Genomic DNA, 20,171 nt, shown 5'->3' on the forward strand with positions numbered 1-20,171 from the left:
GTTATGACTGCACCGCACAGATGGCAGCAACCGCAACCGCAACCGCAACCGCAGCAGCAGCGCTCTTGCGCGGCAGAGGGCTGCTGGAATCGCGTCGATCGCCACCAGAAGCACGCGGGCGCTGGTGCCACGTGCGCCGAGGTACCGCTGACGCGCAGCCGCGCCCACACCAGCTCGTCCATTCCTCTCCATCTCCTCTCGCTCCCCACCTCTATGCACAAGAGCCCCTCTCCTCCAGGCAGCCGTCTGCACTGGGATGCAATGACTCCCATACCTCTCGGCCCTTGCTGCATGCTGCCTGGGCCTGTAGGCTGCAGCATCGATCCTCGCACCAGGCCTTCGCCTTCAGCTCGCGTCGGACACGCGTGTTGACGTGCTAAAGTCCAGGGGCAGGAGCTGTGCCCGTCGCACCGCATTAGTGTTCAATCTCAACCAAGCAAGCCTGGGCCTAGAGCCTCCCGCGTCGAGGGCCGAATTGACCACACACGCCACGAGGCCGGCTTTCTCAGCAGCTTGCATTAGAAACGACCCTGTCTTCTTCAGAGGCGACGCAAGATTGTCTAGAAGAGCCTATCAGAACAGATCCCGACTCAGCTTCCTGTCGCCCCTGAGAGGTTGGAGACACGTCACCAGCGAAGCCGGCTTGCTGCATCTCGGAGAATGATTCACTCAAGAGCTATGCCATTCGTTGCAGCTTATTGCTAGCGCGGCATTCATTGAGTCAATACATGCTGCCTGAGAAGACCCCCAGTTTGTTTTGCTTTTGGGTCTTGCGAAAGTAACAGTGGATCGGATTGTATTCCTAGCAACCCGCCAATCGGAACGCGGAAGTAATCACCTGCCTGCTCTAGCAGATTGATGCTGCGCACCTTCTGGTCACATGTTCTCATCGTGTCGTTCTGTCCGGCAACGACGATTCGCTGCCCCGAATCGGGGGTATCATTCTCAGTTTTTCGAAGCCGTCAATGACTTCGAGCATGCATTCTGACGAGCTGACGGTGCCAAACCACCCGAAACGGCGCGATTTGTCCATGCTGTCGAAGCGGTTTAGTACGTCCGAATTGAATCTGGGGAACGACAAGGGTGCCCACCTGAGAGCAATGTGGACAGCGTTGGCCAAGGCAGCGTCAGCAAAAGAGAAAACACGGTCAACGTCCCGCAGTTCCCTATCGAGCAAGTTGTGCTCCTGGGCCAACTCTCTCCAGGCCTGTTGGGTCTCGGGTTTCTTTGCCCAGTCCGTCAATGTGAAACGGCGCCGGATGGTGGCCTGTGGTCCGAAGCTAGGAAGAAGATTAGATGAGCCATCACCCCTTCCTGAAGCACGAAGCAAAGAGAAACACTCACCCTCTTGGTGTTTCTTCCCTTGGTATCGTCATCGCATCATATGCAGTTTCGTCCAGCTCTGGTCCGGTCCACTCAACACCGCAACATGCTGCCAATCTTGGCCAGAATTGCCCCCAAGCAAATGTGCTGCCATCCGCCGCATTGAATGCTTCGTTGGCTGTTCCATCATCCAAGACAGCCCACTCCGCTTGATATCCATTCAACATGGCACTGCTCAGATCCAGCGGGCGTTCCCAGGCCTCCAGGTCGCCGGGAAACTCGAGCTTCTGGCCCAGATGCTTGCATACAGCTGTGTATGCTGCAATCGGAAAAACCAAATTCATTGCCGCGTCCGGAACAGCACCAAGTACGAAGCTCGGGCGAATGACGTTCCACCCGACGCCGGCCATTTCCTCGCACCAGTCCACCAGATAGTCCTCCTGGGGATAATAGAAATTCGGTTCGATCGTCACACGCGGGTCGCTCTCCTCTTGCGGCACTTTTGGTGGGCCAAGGTGCACGCCGTAGTGTTTTGCGCCCGTCTGAAGCAGGACACGGCGGGGCTTGATGTCCGCAAGGTTCAGCGCCGACAGGAAGTTCGAGAACAACTCGGTGTTAACAATGGCCATCTCCTCGGCATTGGACCACAGCCCCTGCCCATCCTTGGGTGGCACCTGGATGTAGGAGTAGAAGAAGACATAGTCGGCGCGCACGCGGTGCGATTTCAGCAGCTTTGCGATGAAGTCTGGCGACTTGAGAAAGTCCATTGATATGTGTTCGATCTGCGGCAAGCCCTCGGGAATCGTTGGCGGGCGCCTTGACAGGCAATAGATCTTCGACCAGCGCTGTGGGTTCTGTGCAAGCACGCGGAGCATGTGCTGCCCGGAGATGCCGTTCGCGCCAGTTATTATGGCCGTGAGATCTTTCTTGTCGTCTGTATGTGGGAAGACCGGAAGGCCGCGATATATGCCTTTCGGCTGGATCTGTTGCACATTCGTCATGGCTTGCGCGGCTCAAGATGGACGTCTTTGTCGAGAACGAAGCATGCAGCATGCTACATTGCTCGATCCCGGCAGCCCGCGGCCTTAAGTAACTCCCCCAAAAAAGTGGAACCTGTCTCGGGGTGAGATGCTAGCTACCAAACTGCTTATGCGGGGTCAAGGGAGACGTGCCCTAGACTACGGCCATCACAGCTATCCTGGCTTCTTTCCGCAGCTAGCCGAAAGAGTTCTCCCGTGCCACCTCGCGAATAGCGGCTCATCGTTACGCGCTGCAGCTTACCAATTGTCTCGTCAACGGCGGTCATCTGTTTTGTGACGGGTTGAAAGCTTCTGACTTCTTGCTCCGCACCGCGTGCTCGCGCACAACAAAAGGCTCTTCCCGTAATGGACCTCGACAACTGCTGGCCGGGCGTTCGTGGCGCGCCCATCTCCTGACTCTGCAGTGATGATGTCAACGAACCTTGCACGGGACGGCAGGTTTAGCTAGACAGTGGTGTTTGAGTGTAGTAGTTAGACAACAGATCGAAAGATGAGATAGGTATGTGGCTCAGCCGCTAGCGTACACCACAATGAAACGTGCGGTACGCGATGTGTCTCTGTTCATTGAGCTGATAGCCGTACGACCCCAAATGCGTGAAATCGGTCTTGCTAGTCTTAGGACGTGTTCCCGCAAACTAAAACATCAGAGTAGTCGTGCGTAAGGGACCGGAAGAGTCGCCTGAACTTTGATCCATGTAGGTTCAAACTATTGCCTCGTCTCTTCGCAACAGACTGCGTAACTCCCCACCTCATCATTTCAGTATTCAAGAACAGAGCTCGGCTTTCATTTCCATTCCTCATTTTCCGCCATCGCCTCATTTGCGCTCATTCTTGTTCGCCCACGCGACATCAAATGTTTCCGGATCCACGGCGTATGCCCTGAGATAGTCTCTCTCCAAGTCATGCGTGTTTTTACCAATCAGAACCAAGCTGTGGAGGGGCTTGCCGAGATCAGATTGACTGAGCTGCTCGAGCGTGCCCGCCACAATGGTCTGGTCAGGAGCACCGACACGGGCAACACCTACTGCAAGAGCGGCCTTTCCGCAGATTCCTTTCCCCTTCTCCTCTTCAATCTCAATCATCTGCTGTGCGCACTGGGCGACTGTCATAAACCTCGGCGGCTCGTAAACGATCCTGCCGCGAGCCAGAGCGTCCAGGTTCGGCTCCTTCACCTTGATGTCCAGCAGAACAAGTGTGTGCAGCCCGATGGTGTCATTCTCGAGAATCTTGTCGTACCAGGATGCCGGACGCCAGTTGTCGGTGAAGAAGACCATGCTAATGGTCTGGCCGAAGTTATAGAGCTGCAGACCGGTGCAGCCGACACCGGTCAGGATGCTGGCGTTTGGGACCGTGTTGGTGGGGACGTTGAGTTCGCGCGCGCGGAGGACGAGGTCAGTATGGGTGGTGGCACTTCCCAGCAGTCAGCAAACGCGGGCTCGGGCGCAGACGGGAAAGGCGCGCACCCAAAGGGGTCGCCGACAACAAGAAAGGCGACGTCAACCTTGTCGGCATCGGCCAAGATTTCGTCGCTGGACGATTCGACCATCTCACGGTCGGCAATGATGACAGAGCGGCCATAGAAAGCTTCCTACTATCACGCAGCATCCTCGTCAGTCTTCACGGGCTGGGAGGGCAGACTAGCGGCAGCAGACTCACCAGTTTGGCCTGGTCGACGAGCAGGACGGCTGTGTAAGCCTCAAGGTAGACGCGCTCGGCCCTTTTGATGATCTCGAGGCCGCGGACAGTGACGTCCTTCTCGTCGGCGAGACCCAGGCCAATGAGGTGGAGCATAGCTGCGGGATTGCTGTTCGGAGGTGGTGTGGATTATTGACGGGCAGCAGCAGGCGACGAAATTATTGCTGGCCGGACCCCACCTGCCACTCCGTAGGGCTGAAGGCGGTCGGTCGGCGAGTCAGGTACATACAGGCCCACCGATCCTAGCCCACCTCCGCCCCGTCACCTCCGTCTTCACCACCCACCTCTCCTTCTTCCACTACCGGACGTCCGTCCCCGCCACGGCCCTGTCGCGCTGCACCGGCGTGTGGACGCTTGCACCCCTCTGCTCGCATCGCCCCGCCCGCTGTTCAGCGAGCCTGTAGCCATCATGACGGACAAAAGTGTCAAGTACCGGACCGAGATCCAGCAGGTGAGCAATCATTGTTGCATTGTGTGTTCCAGGGATGCCGTCGCTTCATCTTCTCTTCCCTCTTGCCATACGTGGTAGCTTCAAGCCCAAGCATGGCTTGCCAGACCCTTGATTTCGTCTCGCCAATGTCTGCCGCTTGCGCAAGTGCAACCATCTCTCCCAGCGTAATGTCGAGCAGTATCCACAGACCCCACCTTCCTGATATTGGCAATGGGCGGCCTTTGCTCACTTTCTTTACCAGATGATGTTTGTCTCTGGCGAGACGGCCGAGCCATCTGCTGAGACGACCTCTCTCATCGAGCTGATTGTTCAGCAGCAGGTCCAGGAAATGGTACGACGACCTTCACTGTGAAGCAATGACTTGTCCGCTTCTATCTAACTGCAGCCAGTTGCGCGAGTGCACTGTTCTTGCTACCCGTCGCGGTAGCCGTAGCATTTCCACTGACGACCTGATGATGCTCATCCGTCACGACCGCGCCAAGATCAGTCGCCTCCGCACTTTCCTTCAGTGGAAGGATGTCCGCAAGACGGCCAAGGACTCGGACGAGAAGGGCCCGGGTGCTGACGACCTTGCTGCCGATGACATCGGTGTCGATATCACTGCCACCGCTCCGAACCCGGCTACCAAGACTGCGAAGCCCGGCGGCTCGAAGAAGGCCGTCGATCTGGTCTGGGACGTGCAGTCGTACTTCTCCGAAGCTCCTCCCGCCCGTGAGGAGGAAGAAGATGAGGAGGAAACGGAGATGAACTACGCCACTATCCAGCGCCTGCGCAATGCAGATGAGCGCACCAAGAACATGACCCGTGAAGAGTACGTCCACTGGTCCGACTGCCGTCAGGCCTCCTTCACCTTCCGCAAGGGCAAGCGCTTCCGCGAGTGGGCTGGATTCGGCACAATCACCGACAGCAAACCCAACGACGACATCATTGATATCCTCGGCTTCCTGACCTTTGAAATCGTCCAGACTCTCACCGAGGAGGCGCTTAGAGTCAAGCAATCCGAGGATGCCTATCGTAAGGCTGTGGGAGGCGATGCCAGCGGTGGCCAGAGCAGGAAGCGCAAGCGCGAGTCTGGCTTGTTCGATCCACCCGAGGAAGCCCGCGAGCCCGTTGGTCCTGGCCACGTCAGGGAGGCTTTCAGGCGTTTGCAGAGAACTCCGCCGAAGAGCAGGGCCATGCTCAACTTCACCGGCCTTCTCCAGCGCACCACTCTGAAGCTCGTAAGTTTCAGCCACGACATTAACCACGCGCGCTAATCAAGACAGATTTGATCGCTCCCGTTCGATGGCGACTCTTGGCGTTCCCTTCGGTTACGTCTCTGGTAGAGACATTTTGATACCCAGAGGCTTGGGATGGACAATGGCACTAATTCGGAGTTTCGGTCACGGTATGGTCCTGCTTGGGTGGGGGTCTGTTTCCAATGAAATAGAATGTCGCGCCTTCAAGGTTTAGTGTAGATACGCAAGAAAAGCGCGATCAATGTCTGTGTGGATAATTAGCCCTTGAGCAATGGAAGGTCTCTTTTCCTTCCGTCGTTGCGTTAGCCACAGCTGATATGAGCATTTTTCCAGCCAAGAGGAACGAAGAAGCATTAAGTTAACCATTGCCTGGGTATAGAAATCAAAACGCAAAAGCCCAACCGGCACTATCCGATTTCATCCACTGCTGCGGCCCGATATGGCGTACGGTAATGAAAGCGTCAACATGACTTCAAAACAACACAAAAAGGAAAGGAAAAAGAAAGGCGAAAGATGGAATGCAGACCAGCGAACGTGTAGCCTTGATCAAACGACGTCTCTACTCCAAAAGCTCGTAGACTTAGTCAATCTTTCTCACTCGGCACTCTCTCCTGTCCCTCTCCTATGTTTCTACCCTTCCCACCCGTGGTTGCGGCGATTGTAGATCTTCTCTTACGCCGCCGTCATCGGGGCTACCGTGGCTGTCGGGGCTGTTGTCGGCGTCGCAGTACTAGGACCCGGTGCGGGCGCCGTCTGCTCTTCGCAGTCAGGAGGCAGGTACTTGCGGTTCTCGAGGCACTCGTCCCAACAGCTGTTGTTGCACTGTTGTCAGTGTCGGGCTCGAATATAGGGTGAGGAAAAGGGAAGAAAGTGAGATCAAATCAAAACGATTCTTTCCACAGAGAAGGAAAAAAAAAAAGAGCGCAGATAAACGAAAAACAAAAAGTGCTTACCCGCCAAACCTTCTAGCGCAACTTGTGTTCATATAATCCTTGCAGACCATCGCCGAGCATGTCGCGCCCTGGCCACCATTGCCGTCGGGGCTGCGGGTCGGCGACTGGCGGATGTAGCTGTCGACACCTTCGGTCACCGTCACGCCCCATTCTTTGGTGGCGGTGGCAGACGACGATGCGGCTACGCGCAGCTCGACGTGTGTGCTCGTTTCTTGTTTTGCTTCCTCGAAGGCCGCCGAGGGGACGAATGGACCGGTCGATGCACCATTGGCCGGCAGCATTACCGGAATCGGCGGCGTTGGGAGCGCCTTTGCCACCGCCACAGGGGGGGATGATGCGGTCGCGCCCAGCTCGAACAGAGCGAGGCCGAGGATGGCGTTTGAAGAGGCTGCGGCACTGTAAAGGATAGCTGGAGAAGCAGAGCAAGGTGAAACCACTGGTGGGGGAGGAGCATAAATGGGGTGTGCACGGCCGGCCGGAGAGGCGAGAACGCCGTTGGTGGCAATGTAGTGACAGATGAGGGACAGGGAGAGGGCGATGTTGTTGCGGTAGGGACCGTTCAGGGCTGATTGGAACATAATGAGTAGCGGAAAGGAAAAGAGAGGACTTGGGTCCGGATGGGATATAAAACGAGCTGTGCAGTGAGCGTGCGGACTTGTTCGGGGAACCAAAGTCTTTCAGTCCGAGTTGAGAGAATGTCTTCACCCCACTGAGTGAATATGTGATGTTGATGAAGAGAAGCCATTGCTGCTACAACACTGGCTCCGGGCATTTATACCCACCCGCTCATGCCGACCATTCCAGCACCATGGCGGCGAGAAGCCAAGGTGGCGGCGTTCTTCGTGACGGCGGCAAATGTAGCCCTGACGAAAGTGTGAGTCGGAAACGGTCATTGTGCTTCTTGAAGCAAAATCCATCCGAGTGTGGAGATAGGCGCATAAGACGTGAGCAAAGGATGTTTCCTGCTCGTGTGGGAAATGTTAGTGAGACAAGTGATATCGACGTCAGATTTCAATAGCTTCGTAATCATGGTTGCGGTGTCTCAATCGCCACCTTAGCGTGATTCCATATTGGGTTTTCTCAGTACTGCGAAGATTGGACCAATCCAGGGCGTGTGTGCCACGCGTGAAGGTAGCGATACTGCAGAGCCCAGACACTTTCTCCCTCCATGCTGAAACCAAGCCCATCTCGTGTGCCAAGAGGTGGGACAGAAACACGAGCACGACAAAGGGTCATCATTCTGGCCTTCTGCCAGATGGAATTCGTCAAGTTCGAATTTATGAGGGGTGTCTTTGGTTCAGGCGCCGCCCATTTGCAGCCGTACCTTGGTATTGGAGCCGGCCATGGACCCAGGCCTTTGGAAGGGATACGAACCGCTTGGTCGTTTGTGCCGCTGTGTTAGTTGATCGGAATGCTCTTGCTTTCCCAAGCGCTATCACCCAGTCTGAAGCATGTCTCCCGAGAAGGTTAACCGCTCTCGAGGTGCTACCCTCGTATCTGGAGGTGGTATTCCAAAACACGCAGCCGGGAGGAGCCGAGGCACCGTACCGGTGATGTGGGAGCAGAGTAGGCACAGCAATCCACATCAGACATCAATCCATTCCTACAGAGAGAGAAGAAAAAGACAAGCCTTCTGATCCAGCAACTCCTACCCAGCTTCAGGACCGGCGCAATGACGTGCGCCAGGAGAAGGTAAACGAAATATGACACGCTCAGAACGCCACCCTTCACTTCCAACCTTGCTTGTTTTGTAGCCTGCCCCTGCGCTCATCAAGAGGTCCTGTCGAGCATGACTTCATATAGCGTACAATAGAATGTAAAACAGCAGTCCCAAGGCTACGACGCTCACACAGCGGTGGGGGAGCGCTCGGTAATACCTGCGGGGGAATAAAGATTATAGCAAAGGAATCTATTGCGCCCACGGCCTAGAAGAAGGAGATACTTTCGCTCAAGGAGGGCTTGGGTATGCGCGTCAAATGACGAAGGACAAGGAAACGCTTGTCAGAACGCTTACATGCGCGCCTGAACCACGTAGGAAAAAGACCGCTGAATACATTCGGTGCAGAAAAGAAATTGCTCCAAGCGATGGCTAGGGAGGGACCGAGGGTAGCTTTCTACTCCTCTCCCTCTCCGGCGTCGTGGACAAGACTCCTCCGAATTTGCTCTATCCACATGGCGCCTTCCGCATTGATTCCTTTCTCCGGATTCACAAGAACACTTTTTCCGATCGGCGCGGTGTGGGTGCTGCTGCTGAGCGGCAGCTGGTATCTCAGGATCCCGCGCACGATCAGTTCAAACGGATATTGGATGACGCGCTCCCATCGTTCTGTCCCACCAGCCTCTGTTTTATTCCCCGGCTTCTGCAACCGGAGCTCGCCGATGGAATAGTGAGGGCGGCGCTTGAGAGGGTCTCCGTCAAAGTTGAGTGGCGAGTCGAAATGGAATATGCGGCCAAGGAGCATCGTCTGCGAATCGCCCTCCGGGTCTTCAACGGGATCGTGCGGGTCGTCGTCCCAGGAATGGAAGGACTGCTCGGCATCGCCATGCGAGGAGGGCTGAGGACGCCGACGTCCTAGCTCGCGAGAGCGATTCTCAATGACGGGGCCAAGAACCTCGCTCGGCGGCTGATCCCGCCAGAACGCTTCGGAACCGACGTGCTTGCTCTTGGCGAAGATGTTGACGTCCATTTCCCCAATCGAGACGGCGACGATGTTCGGATTGATGGCTTCGACTAGTAGATCCAGCATGATCTCCTGCTCGCTGGCAAGAACATTTTGTATTTCAACAACATTCACCTGGTATAGCGGCTTTGTCGTGGCGAATAGGAAGCCCACCGCGCCAAATGCAAGCAGGAGAACCATGATGGTTAGCACGAAACAGCCCGCAAACCTTCGAAGACATCCTCGCCTGCGTCGCTCGTAGTGATCGTGATACTGTAAGCTTGCGCTCGTCGGCCGTGGCCCCCTTGCGGGCGCTCTCCGGGTCCGCACGGTTCCCATCAGTGGCGTTCTTTCGTCGTCTGCCCCTTCGCCGTCCATGTCGTATGCTGACAATTCTCCCATCTTCCTGCTGGAAGGATTGCTTGTTCGGGAGCTGTAATGAGGGAACTTCGGGCTGCTGGGGGCAGATCCATGCCGGGAACCGTAGCCGGAAACACTCCTCGCTTTCGCACCTGGAGGCGCCGGCCCGTCCTCGAACAGAGAATTGACAGCAGCGTTACGGCCGTACCGGCCTATATGATGGTGATAGTTGCTATGACTTCCACTTGGCCGGGAATGATTGCCTCGGATCGAGCCGTCAAAGCGCTCGGTCACATCTTCATCGAGGCTGGAATTGCCGTAGGGATTGTTAGCAAACTTCATACTTCTCTTGCCTGCGACACTGCGGTGTCCCTCGAGGACGTTGTTGATAGAACGAAGGCCCCCGCCTAGGCGAGGGGGGTCTACCATACTCGCCATCGAAGTTGCACTCGGCGTACGAGAATGGTGTCGGCTCGCTCGGGGTTGCGTGTCGGGCGGGTTTGACTCGTAAACGAAAGTCTCGTCGGAATCGGATGAGTTCGCTTCGTCAACGGCACTTGCTACCTTCGCTTCGAATATGTCTGCTTTTGAAGACGCTTTACGTGGAGAGTCGTTAGTATATCTCGAGTTCATTTGTTTGCTGACAACCGTCGAAGGGAGTTGGGTGAACTGTGAAAAGTCGCCAGGGGTCGGGTAGCCCAGAGGGCGGAAGGGTTGTTTGCCGGATTCTGGCGAGGTGAGGGCTGGGATGGTGTTCGATCGGACCTGTAGATCTGGTCTGACGACGGGGCTGACGAGATCGGCGACAGGAACATGGTGGTGGCTGAATGGATTGCGGACTAGCTGCGGTGGATACCTACCCGTGCCGGAAGTGATTGACTGCGCTTTCCGTACCGTCCTCCTCTTCTCCCTCCTCGGTCGAATAGTCTCGTTGCTTGGCTTCAGGCGGAGGCTACTGCTAGGTTCTCCACGTCCTGGTGCAGGACCAACCTGTGGTTGACCCATCACCCCTTGGGGAACTGAACGGACGGTTTCGGTTTCAACGGTCATATTCTTCGACGGTTCCGTGACAGACCTGGATTTCCCAGGGACGAGTCCGGTAAACGAATTTCTCGACGTTGCAGAGGGTCGTGCGCCGCTGGCTTTCTTCTGTTCTGTCCGTCTGCCGCGTTCTTCGGATCTATTGTTCCCTCCGCTTTCGCTTCCGCTTTCCCGAGCCTTCGAATTCTCTTTCACCGATTCTGTTGGGTTAGCGACAACGGTGTCGTCACTGGACGATTTGGCGGGATTGTTACTACGAGAAATAGTCAGCCTCTGCACAGCTGGACGCAAGCCTCTGACGGATCCCAGCGGGTAGTTGAGTGCAATGTAAGGTTCGTCAATGTCAACATTCTGACAGCGTGACGCATACACGGGGACTCAAGCCTTCATCCAGATGAAGCGCCTGAGACCTCTAATGTAACGGTGGTGATAACCCACGGTGCACCAACTGGCCTCGCTACAAGGCACACTCGGCTTCCTTTAACCTGATGTGCAAGCGCAGAAGATTCACCAACATACCTGCGTGCTTGGAAAACGTCAAACCCGGGCGATGTCGGTAGACTAGCCTCCTGTACAGTCTCCAGCGCCGGAGGAGCACCGCTCGGGGCTCTTATGGAACCTTTCCAGGCCATATTGCTACTGTCTTGGTCTTCCGAATCGCTAGGTGGCGGCTCATTCTTTTGCTTTCCTGAAGCACCAGGCGGCGTTGCGGTGCGCTCGACAACGATGTTCGGGGCGGACTGGGTCGACTGAGGCGGGTCTGGCCTTGGGGGCCGGGGATGTTGTAACTGCTGCTGCTGCTGCTGCTGTTGTTGCTGTTGTTGCTGTTGCTGGGAGCGTAGTGAATTGCGGCGAGAGCGATTTTGAGAGGGGGGAGGTGACTTGATGCGCGGCGAGATGGGCCAGTGGGGGTTGCTGTCGCTGGGGTTGCTCGACTTATGCGGTCTCGGGCCACGGGTCGAGTCCGCCGGAGCCGGTTGGAGCGGGGGCGTGTTTGCAGATGCAAGGGCTCGCTGGATGGCGGCAGCAGACGGAGCGGTAGTCGGCTGGCTGGTGAGGGCGGCGGGGCGGTTCGGACTGCCGTCCTGGTTGCTATTTTTCCTCGACCTCTGGACACGGCGGGCCGGACCGGCCATGGCGGGCGTCTGGCGGTGGGGTTGCGACATGCGCGAGGGCGAGGGATCTCGAGAGGACATGGGCGAGGTCGTCTGCGAGTGCGGAGCCGTTGACCGTGGGCGGGCGCCACTGGAGGAGCGCAGCGAGGTGTGGGCGGGCGTGATTGGGTTTGTTGTGGCACCGGTTGCACCGGGCCTGTTCGCAGCAGGCGAGGTGCTGTCTTCAGCTGCCGACGCCGGGTCTGCAGTCTCGGGCAGGCCAGTGACGGAGCGGAAGCCTTCGTCGTGGTCGGTCATGATGGGCTTGGGGAGTGCGTGGGGTCATTGCAAGGTGCTGGGCGTCGGGGCGGGAGCGGTTGAGGTTGCGGTGGAGCAATGGGCAGTTCGCTGTCATTGATTGCTGCGCTAGGCGAGCTGGAGGGCCGTCGCGCTCGCAGAGTCCACCCGAGGGCACGCGGCAAGAGGCGGTTCGCGGAGCATGCAGAGGCCACGCAGCTCAGCGCAGCATGAGCAAGAGCGCGGCCAGGCGTCGCGGCCGTCGACGGTCAGGTGCTAGACAATGACGATGCATCGGCGTGGACAGGCTGCGCGCGCTCGCATCTGCCGCCTGCTATGCCGCTTCCATCGAGGCGCTGGCCCTACCCGCGACGACGTTACGCCAACTGCCAGCTTCCAGCCCAAGGCCCGCTGCCGCCTCGCCCTCAGCTGCGACGCCCATCGCTGCCTTGCTCGACAGCCCCAACGCAGCGCGCCCGATCGTCGCCCCAGGCCCGTGCATTCCCTCTTCCGGTCGCACCGGCCGCCGAGACATGTGAGACGGTGCGACCGCGCCGCCAGCTCACCAGCGCCGGCGCCCGCAGTCTGACCGCACCGCGCCGCACCGCCCACCTTGAAACCCATGCCGTCACCGCCTCGAGCGCTTCCATGGGATTATCTCTTTTTTCATTTCGCTAGCTACTCTTGCCGGTGCCCTCCCCCCGGCGGCCCGGCCAAATGTCTCCCAGAAACTTCTGCACAGCATAGTGTAGTGCTATCTACCCAACCCAGGTATCGTTCAGTCGTGAAAGGCACAAAGGAAAGAAAAAAAGAACCCTCCACCAGTCAAATCCCCACGTCTTCCTCCATCCCGCACTGTCGACTGGGGTCGAGTGTGTGCAGCGGTTGGGCATGTGCTTTGACGGTATTTCCCGAGGTTGGTGTACAATTACAAGGGTGCGCCTATTCGACGCCTGGCTATGAGTAAAGAAAAGACTGCCCATTTCTTTTCCTAGTGTAATGCAGGGAATGCGCAAGGGACGAAGTCGTTGCAGACCGTCGACTCCGGACTCGATGCTAGACCGGCCATGACAACGTTTGATAATACAATGTGTAAAAGAAGAAAGAGGTAGTGTGATCGAATGCGTTTGTCCGCCGTGACGAATCGAATCGTTTGGATCATCCGTGTGTCGTAAAGTCGTAGAGGTGATCCGCAAAGAATGGTATACAGTGTTGTCATCGAGGTATCGGTCGGTGAGTGCGGCATCGTAAGCGCTAAGTCCAAACAGCAGGTCGCAGAATGCGATGGGATATCGAAGCGGAAGAGCAGAAAAGCAAAGCATGAGCAAGCAGCCAGATATCGCCCCGTCCATAAAGCCTGTGACGGCTAAGCCAAAAGTCGAGAAATCAAACGCCCATCACCCGTGCACCTTAACACCACATGTTTTTATATGCCTTGGAAACGCCTTTCCAAGCGCAGACCTATCAGCATAGGTAGTATTCAGGCACCAGTGGTCCTAAAAATGTACGATGGTTCAGTTTGTGTCCATCATGTCGACGTCCTGCTCGGGGTCGAGGACGTAGTCCGCAGGTCCCCAGTTGCCTTCGTAAATGGTGGCACCAGCGCGCCTGCGCCTGTAAACCCATTGGACGCCGTCGAGGTGGTAGATCTGGTCGATGACCGGACGCGCTTCGGGATCGGGAGAGATCATCCATTGAACGATCCTGTCCAAAGCACCGTCGTCTTCGGGATCTACCATAAATTGGGGAGGCTCAACGAGTGTGTCTGTGAGGTGCCTCCTAGGTGAGAGCTTGCGGAGCGCCTGAGAGGTCTCATCGTCATGATCAGAGCCGAAGAGCATCTCGTGGGAGGGTACTATGGCAGCCTCTTCATCAAGAATGGGATCGCCAGACTCATCACGCTCAAGTGTGGTATCAGAACTGAAAGTGAGACTAGGAAGATCGCTCAAGTCACCGTTCCTGAGACGCTGCCATGAAGCACCGTTGTCAGGCAGGATGATGTTACCCGCAATCTCGACCATGATCATGCCAAGCGCGAAGACATCGGCGGGCTTGTCAAACTGACCGCGGAGGATTTCAGGTCCGATGTACTCACGATCGCCTTCGCCGTCGATGCCGCGCGGCGCCGGCCAGGTGCTTGCAAGGCCAAAGTCACCAATCTTGAGAACGCCTTCCCAGTCAATGAAGACGTTGGCCGGCTTGAGATCGAGATGGATGAATCCAGAGTCGTGGATGTGCTTTACGCCCTGAAATTCTATCAGTATAGGTTGTCCTTGCAGCACGACGACTATTACTTAATAACTCACCGATGAGAGCTCCAGCAGTATCTTCCAGATTCTGAAATCGTCCAGTCGGGCCTTGTCGCCAGTCTCGCTCAGGAAATTCTTGAGGTTTCCATTTTCACAGTACTCCGTCTGGATGTAGAGATGGTGGTTTGCCTCCCAACAATTCGAAAACTCTATAATGTGCTCGTTGCCACGCAGGGATTTGAGGATGTCCACTTCTAGCATCTTCCGCTCCCTATCCTTCGGGCCGGTGAAGGGCTTCTTGGCCTTTTTGACCACCCATCGCTTGGTAAGCGAATGTGACGACGGCGACTGGGTCATTGAGTCATGTGCAGACTGGTCGACAAGGAAGACCTGAGAAAATTCGCCATCGCCCGGAAGGAGCTTGACATTCTGGAAGCGACAAGTAAGGCTGGTGTCAACGTCGTTCTTGGTCAGGCCAGTAATGGGCGCCACAGGCTGAGTGTTTCCAAAGAGGAAGACCTGATCTCGGGAGGTAGTCGGAGTAGCCGGGGGAAAGGCCAGCCCGGTACCGATGCTGGCGTGAAACGGTATTGATCCTCTGCGATTGGCCTGGCCGGAAATGGAGAGTCGGCTAGCATCCGGCGGGGTGTAGCTCCCTTGCGGAGTGTGAGGTGACTTTGATCGATCTAGAGTGGGAGTAGGAGCAACTGGAGAAGTCATTTGCTCAGCACCATCCGCAGCTGATGGAGTGGAAAGAGATTTGAGAGAACGGTTCAAGAGCGGTGAAGGACAGGATGGAATTGACATCCGTCTGCCGAAAGGAGAAGACGGATCGATATCTTGAGAGTTTCGAAACGGGTTCGGAGAGCGCTCGAAGAGTCCCTTCTTGGCGCCCGTGCCGACATCCGTGGACCCACGCGGGAAAGACTTACTCTTAGAGAACTTCGGAGAAGGAAGGTCCTCGGGAGTGGGTGGAACAAATGTGTCAGGCCCCAGAGAAGTCCTTCGACCAAACAGATTGCTTCTCAAGCTATTCTGCTTGGAGTTCCTAGCACTGTTCTGCTTGGTAGGCGTGGGAGGGAACTCGTCGTTGCCGAACTGGCTGTCTCCAGTACCAGAGGGCGACTGTAGGTTGTCATCGCCATCAATGCTTACGAAGCTACTCCTGCGGTCAAGGTCAGGGTTCTGGCATCGGGAACCGAAGATGCTGACACCCTGGCCAAATGAGACCGGCGTTGCCTTCACTGCATGTGAACTGAACGGTGTGGACGGGGTACCGAATTCTGGTCGGGACATGGTCGATTTGCCGAATGTGCTACGCTGGAAAGGCGTAGAGCTCGTCAAGGGTGGGAAAGACACTCGCTTCGACGGCGTGTCAGGCATTGTATAGCTCTCGGCACCTCCAATTGCGGGTGCCTCCACATTGCGGTTCTTCTTGGAGATAAGACCAGTCGACATGAAAGCAGATGGCAGAGGCTTCGCCATTCTGAAATGATCAGGAGTGGCAAACGAGGAGTCAGACGGCGCATGTGCTCGGCCAGCCGGGCGAGAGGCACCAATAGGGAGCGATCGAGAGAAGCTGATCGGAGGCCTCGAGATCTCAGCAATTGCTTGGCGCTGAGGGGCCTGGGCCGGCGGGGGCATGTGTGAGGGAGAATCGTCATCGTCGCTTAAGCTTGAGCATGAAGATGACGGTGTAAGAGCGTTCGACAAAGGATGAGGCTGGTGAGCCATGGTAGGACCCGAAACCGAACGCTTTTGAACATGGAAAGGATGGGCTGCTCCGAATTTGGTGCTCTTGCGGAAAGGTGACTCGGCCGGCGATGGGCTCATGGCGATGCCGCTGTCAAGGGAGATACGAGGCTTAGACTTGGGAGCGCCTGGGCTAGCAGATAGTAATTCGTGTCCCTCAAAGAGGCGCGAACGTCCGCTGCCAGTGCTGTACCGGTTGAGTGTTGACCTTCTGAGGGATTGCTTCCGGATGGGGGAGGCGCGCCTCGGTCCAAGAGGGGAAGAGGAGGGCGGTGTAAATGAGCAATTCGTCATTTCCCTGTCTTGGTCGTTGCTTCCCCGTTCCTCAGCCTGGCCGGCGGATGACGCGTGGTCGAAGAAGCTGTCGAGATCGTCAAAAGGTCCACCGTGAAGACTCCTTCTCTTTGCCACAGGACTGCCAAGGCTAGCATGATCGAGGTTCATAATGCCATCGCTTCGCTTCAGCGGACTCGACTTCGCTGGTTGGAGACACCTCGCGACAGGGTCGCTGGCCTCGGCCTTTGGCTTGGCAAACTCGAACTTGATCGGATCATCCTTGAATTCGAGGCGAGTACTCGATGCCTTCGATTCGGTGTCTGACTTTGGGTCCTCGGTGTCCTCGTCCATGTTGTCCTCCTCCGTAGTGCTGCGGCGCCTCGACGTGGGCGATTTGTTGGCTTGGTTCAAGGTGTCGCTGAGGGCTCTGCGCGGCGTCGGTCGCTTGCGAGGCGAAGTACGAAGGGGCCCGAGGCGACGGAGAGCGGACTTGTTCTTTTTCGTTGTAGCGGGAGTTTCCTGCAAAGGCGAGAAAGGGAAGAGTTCCGGGACATGTTGGTCCTTCTTTGGGCTGTAGGCTCTCGACAGCGCCAGGGGGGACAGCGGAGGCTGGGGGGAGCCGGAAGGCGAGTTGTTGCTGTGCAGGGTGAAGCGAGAAGCCTTGGATGGAGAGCGCGAAAGGGAACGCCTGATCTGCTTGATGGATGGGAAGCCGTCGACGCGGTATGAGTGCGGATGAGTTGGTGAGTGGAGGTGCAAAGTTCCGCCGACCTCGCGGTGTGGGGAGTAGGCGAAGTCCATGCTTGCGGAAGAACTACGGTCGGCCGCGACAATACCACTGATACGCGTCGCGCGTCTTCGCGATGACGCCAGCTCGACGAAAGCGTCAAACTCCTAACAGAGCGCTGGAGAACGCGATCTCGGGCGTGAAGTCGCAAATTCGGTGGCAGGCTGCGGTTGCGATGGATGTCGCATATGAGTGTGTCCAGGAGGCGGCGGTGCAATCGCGATGGCAGGCAGTTAAGGCGAGTGCCGCGCGCTTGCGGATCTGCGGATAGGAATGTGGGTGGTGTTTACGTTCAACAGAGTCGATTCTGGATGCGCAATAGTTCGAATTCCTTCCCCTTCGCTCGAACCTGGCTACACCGCCCGTCTCAGCGCCATCCAACGCTCAACGTGCGCGGGCCGGAATACGCGGGCGGAAGCGTGTCAATCAGGCGGGGATGGGGTCCTCAGCTGGGGGCGAGGCGTGGTTTTGGCGGCGACTCGAGGATGGTGACGTGCGGAGCGCGTGGAATGCGGTGCAACCGAGTAAACAATAGGCGCGTCACAGCGTGCGACCGCGGCGAGCAGCGGGCGCGTCGGGGGGGATGGAGAAGGTGCGGCAGGTCGTCGGACAAAGAATGCGGACAGGGCGAGGTCGAGAAGTCGTCCAGGCGGGTGCGCCAGAGCTGAGTGCGCGCGCGCAGCGGTGGTGGTGGCCGTCAAGCGCTCGATCGCTAGGGTGAGGGAGAGGCGGGACTGCGGCGCGTGTCCTTGGATCGCGTCGTTTGCTGGCAAGCGTCCTCGCTTCCCGATCCCTGACCGAAAGCCACCCTCCCCTGACTCCTCGTGATTCGTGATCCGCTAGCGCACAGGGCGCGTTGCTCTCCGCCGATGACAGCGATGCACCGTGCGGGAAGTGCGTCTGGCGATGCGACACGGCGACTCCTGAGGTGCAGGCTGCGTCGAGCGATTACGCAGGAGTTGCGGGCGAGCACCAGCGCCAGCCGCCTTGCCAGCTCTAGGTTTCCGCGCTCGCCGTCGCCGTTCGGCCGGCCTCGTGCCTCTTTGTTTGTTTACCATCGCGCCCTTCCTCTTTGGGCCGATCTGCCTCCAGCTTCCCCAGCGCATTGCCCACCTGCCCCTTCGTCATCATTCATCGCCAGCCAGGATGCCCCTCTGCCGCACGCCGGGGCATGCGTTGCGCACCCGCAAATTGCTGCACAGCACACATTGTACGCAATAGGCTTCCACCCCCCGGCGCCTTCACGCGCCATAGCCGTCCGGTGGCTCGCAGCCTCCAGCCCAGACCACGGCCCGCCGCACGCGCAGTTTCGCAGTCGGCAGCATCCAGCTCGTCCGGCTCAGCTTGCGCCGTGGAGCATGTGCTGGGGGCATTGCCCCGCTTGTTACATTCTTTCGATGCGCAAGCCGGCCGATAATGGCATTATCCCCTCCTTCACAATGCAGTTTTGCATTGCTACGTCCGCGCCGCCTAATTAGCTCGCCCCGTGCCCACTACGGCGCGCGGCCGATCATCCCACCATTTTTGAGCGTCTGGAGGGCTGTGGGCTCATCAGACCTGGCGGCGGGATGCCCCTTGACGATGTTGGGCTGCGTTGGCTGTGGAATCACGAACAGGGAACCCATTGCGGCACGTAAGCTCTCAGCTGGGCCCTGCATGCTCGGTGCCACGTTCGTTAGATAGGCGCAGCCAATCCCGCTGCTGTGCGACGGCCCCTCGCCTGCCCGGCACTGCAGTGGTAAACAAGCGGGGCTGGGCAGGCGGCTGAGACGATGATGTGTTAGCAGACGTGGGTATTCTCCAGGTCTACTGCGTACGCATGCTCTGGATGGCTATTCCGGCCAATAAGCACCGTCGTCAGGCTGTTCTGCCTCCGGCGAGGCGGTGCAGTCTGGAAGCCATATGGAGCCCCGCCGGAGCCTGAATAGCACAGGGCGATCATGCACTTAAGCCTCGTTGCGGTTGGCAACGTAGTGCAGCAGGCCAACGACGCCCACCCAGGCGGCGCGTGAACTGCTACGCTGAGTTATACGCGGTGGCGCAGAACCAGCCACAAGTTGGAGGTGGCGGGTCGGAAGGCCTGTAGGGCAGCATGATCAACAGCCTGCAGCCTGGCTTGGGTTAACCACGTCGCGCGTGCGCCAGGGCGGCAAGCAGCAGTCGAGTCAGCAAGAACAAAGGGACTTCAGGGTCCTCGACCTCCTTCGCCAAACGTCAACATTCTTTGAGCCCGCTGGCTTAGTAGTGTTCCATTTTCTGCGGCATGGGATCTTCAGCGCCAATAGCCCTACCGGACAATTGGCGGCGCTAATCTTTGTCGTGGCAGCGCGCTGGCTCGACCTCAGGACCTCCTCCAGGCTCGCGCGTCCGGACCAACACAACTGTGGCCGGCGCGGCGTGACCTCTGGAGGACCAAAGTGCCTTGTGCGCACCTGAAAGCTGGCAGGGACATCGGCGTCTCGCACGCCGCTTTGGGGCGGTGGCGACGCGTAGGCATACGCTCGGACAGACCAGACGATAGATAGCGATGCATTTTGACGGAACATCACGTCCCTCCCCGCAGCGTGGAGGCGGGACCTGCGACGATGCCAGGATTTGGATGCGGTTCGCGCATGGCGCATGGCGCTATGCCGGACGCAGGCGCAGCGACAGCTCGGCCTGCGCCGTGGACGGGCAGCGCATCCCGAAAAGGTGTTGATTCGAAGATACTGGCCGTCAACACGGTGCATTGATCAAGAAGAGCCCGTCGTTTGGGGGTCGGTGGAGCGCAGCCAACGTGCTGCAGCCCGCTCTGCATCACAGCCTTCCCTCACGGATCGACGATCGGATGAGCAGGCCGGAGCAGCATGTTTTGACGCTGCCTAAATGGGAATGTTGTGATGTTCGCCACGGACCTACAGTAGTCTCACGTCAATCCAGCATCACGAACCGTTACAGGCCCCGGAAGCAACTGCA

General features: G+C 57.6%; 5 protein-coding genes across 5 annotated transcripts; 1 reads left to right on the plus strand and 4 right to left on the minus strand.

Moving 5' to 3' along the window:
• Positions 1–1,340: 1,340 nt before the first annotated feature.
• On the minus strand, positions 1,341–2,324 carry SLS55_009386 (uncharacterized protein; the record flags this gene model as incomplete). Its single annotated transcript, XM_066780787.1, has 1 exon — positions 1,341–2,324. The coding sequence occupies one exon, from the start codon at positions 2,322–2,324 to the stop codon at positions 1,341–1,343; it is 984 nt and encodes a 327-aa protein (XP_066628733.1).
• An 854-nt stretch (positions 2,325–3,178) lies between these two features.
• Positions 3,179–4,154, minus strand: DPH5 (diphthine synthase; the record flags this gene model as incomplete). Its single annotated transcript, XM_066780788.1, has 3 exons — positions 3,179–3,773; positions 3,827–3,951; positions 4,020–4,154. 3 exons carry the CDS (start codon positions 4,152–4,154, stop codon positions 3,179–3,181), a joined length of 855 nt encoding a protein of 284 aa, XP_066628734.1.
• A 313-nt stretch (positions 4,155–4,467) lies between these two features.
• Positions 4,468–5,765, plus strand: SPT3 (Transcription initiation protein spt3; the record flags this gene model as incomplete). The annotated part of the gene is made up of 3 exons (XM_066780789.1): positions 4,468–4,509; positions 4,751–4,840; positions 4,899–5,765. The coding sequence occupies 3 exons, from the start codon at positions 4,468–4,470 to the stop codon at positions 5,763–5,765; spliced, it is 999 nt and encodes a 332-aa protein (XP_066628735.1).
• A 3,049-nt stretch (positions 5,766–8,814) lies between these two features.
• Positions 8,815–9,561, minus strand: VAC7 (Vacuolar inheritance and morphology protein; the record flags this gene model as incomplete). The annotated part of the gene is made up of 1 exon (XM_066780790.1): positions 8,815–9,561. The coding sequence occupies one exon, from the start codon at positions 9,559–9,561 to the stop codon at positions 8,815–8,817; it is 747 nt and encodes a 248-aa protein (XP_066628736.1).
• Positions 9,562–13,666: 4,105 nt separating this feature from the next.
• SWE1 (mitosis inhibitor protein kinase swe1) lies at positions 13,667–17,230 on the minus strand (the record flags this gene model as incomplete). The annotated part of the gene is made up of 2 exons (XM_066780791.1): positions 13,667–14,398; positions 14,459–17,230. The coding sequence occupies 2 exons, from the start codon at positions 17,228–17,230 to the stop codon at positions 13,667–13,669; spliced, it is 3,504 nt and encodes a 1,167-aa protein (XP_066628737.1).
• Positions 17,231–20,171: the final 2,941 nt, after the last annotated feature.

The sequence above is a fragment of the Diplodia seriata genome (assembly GCF_021436955.1).
Source record: "Diplodia seriata strain FDS-637 chromosome Unknown scaffold_10, whole genome shotgun sequence".
In the NCBI taxonomy this organism is placed as follows: domain Eukaryota; kingdom Fungi; phylum Ascomycota; class Dothideomycetes; order Botryosphaeriales; family Botryosphaeriaceae; genus Diplodia; species Diplodia seriata.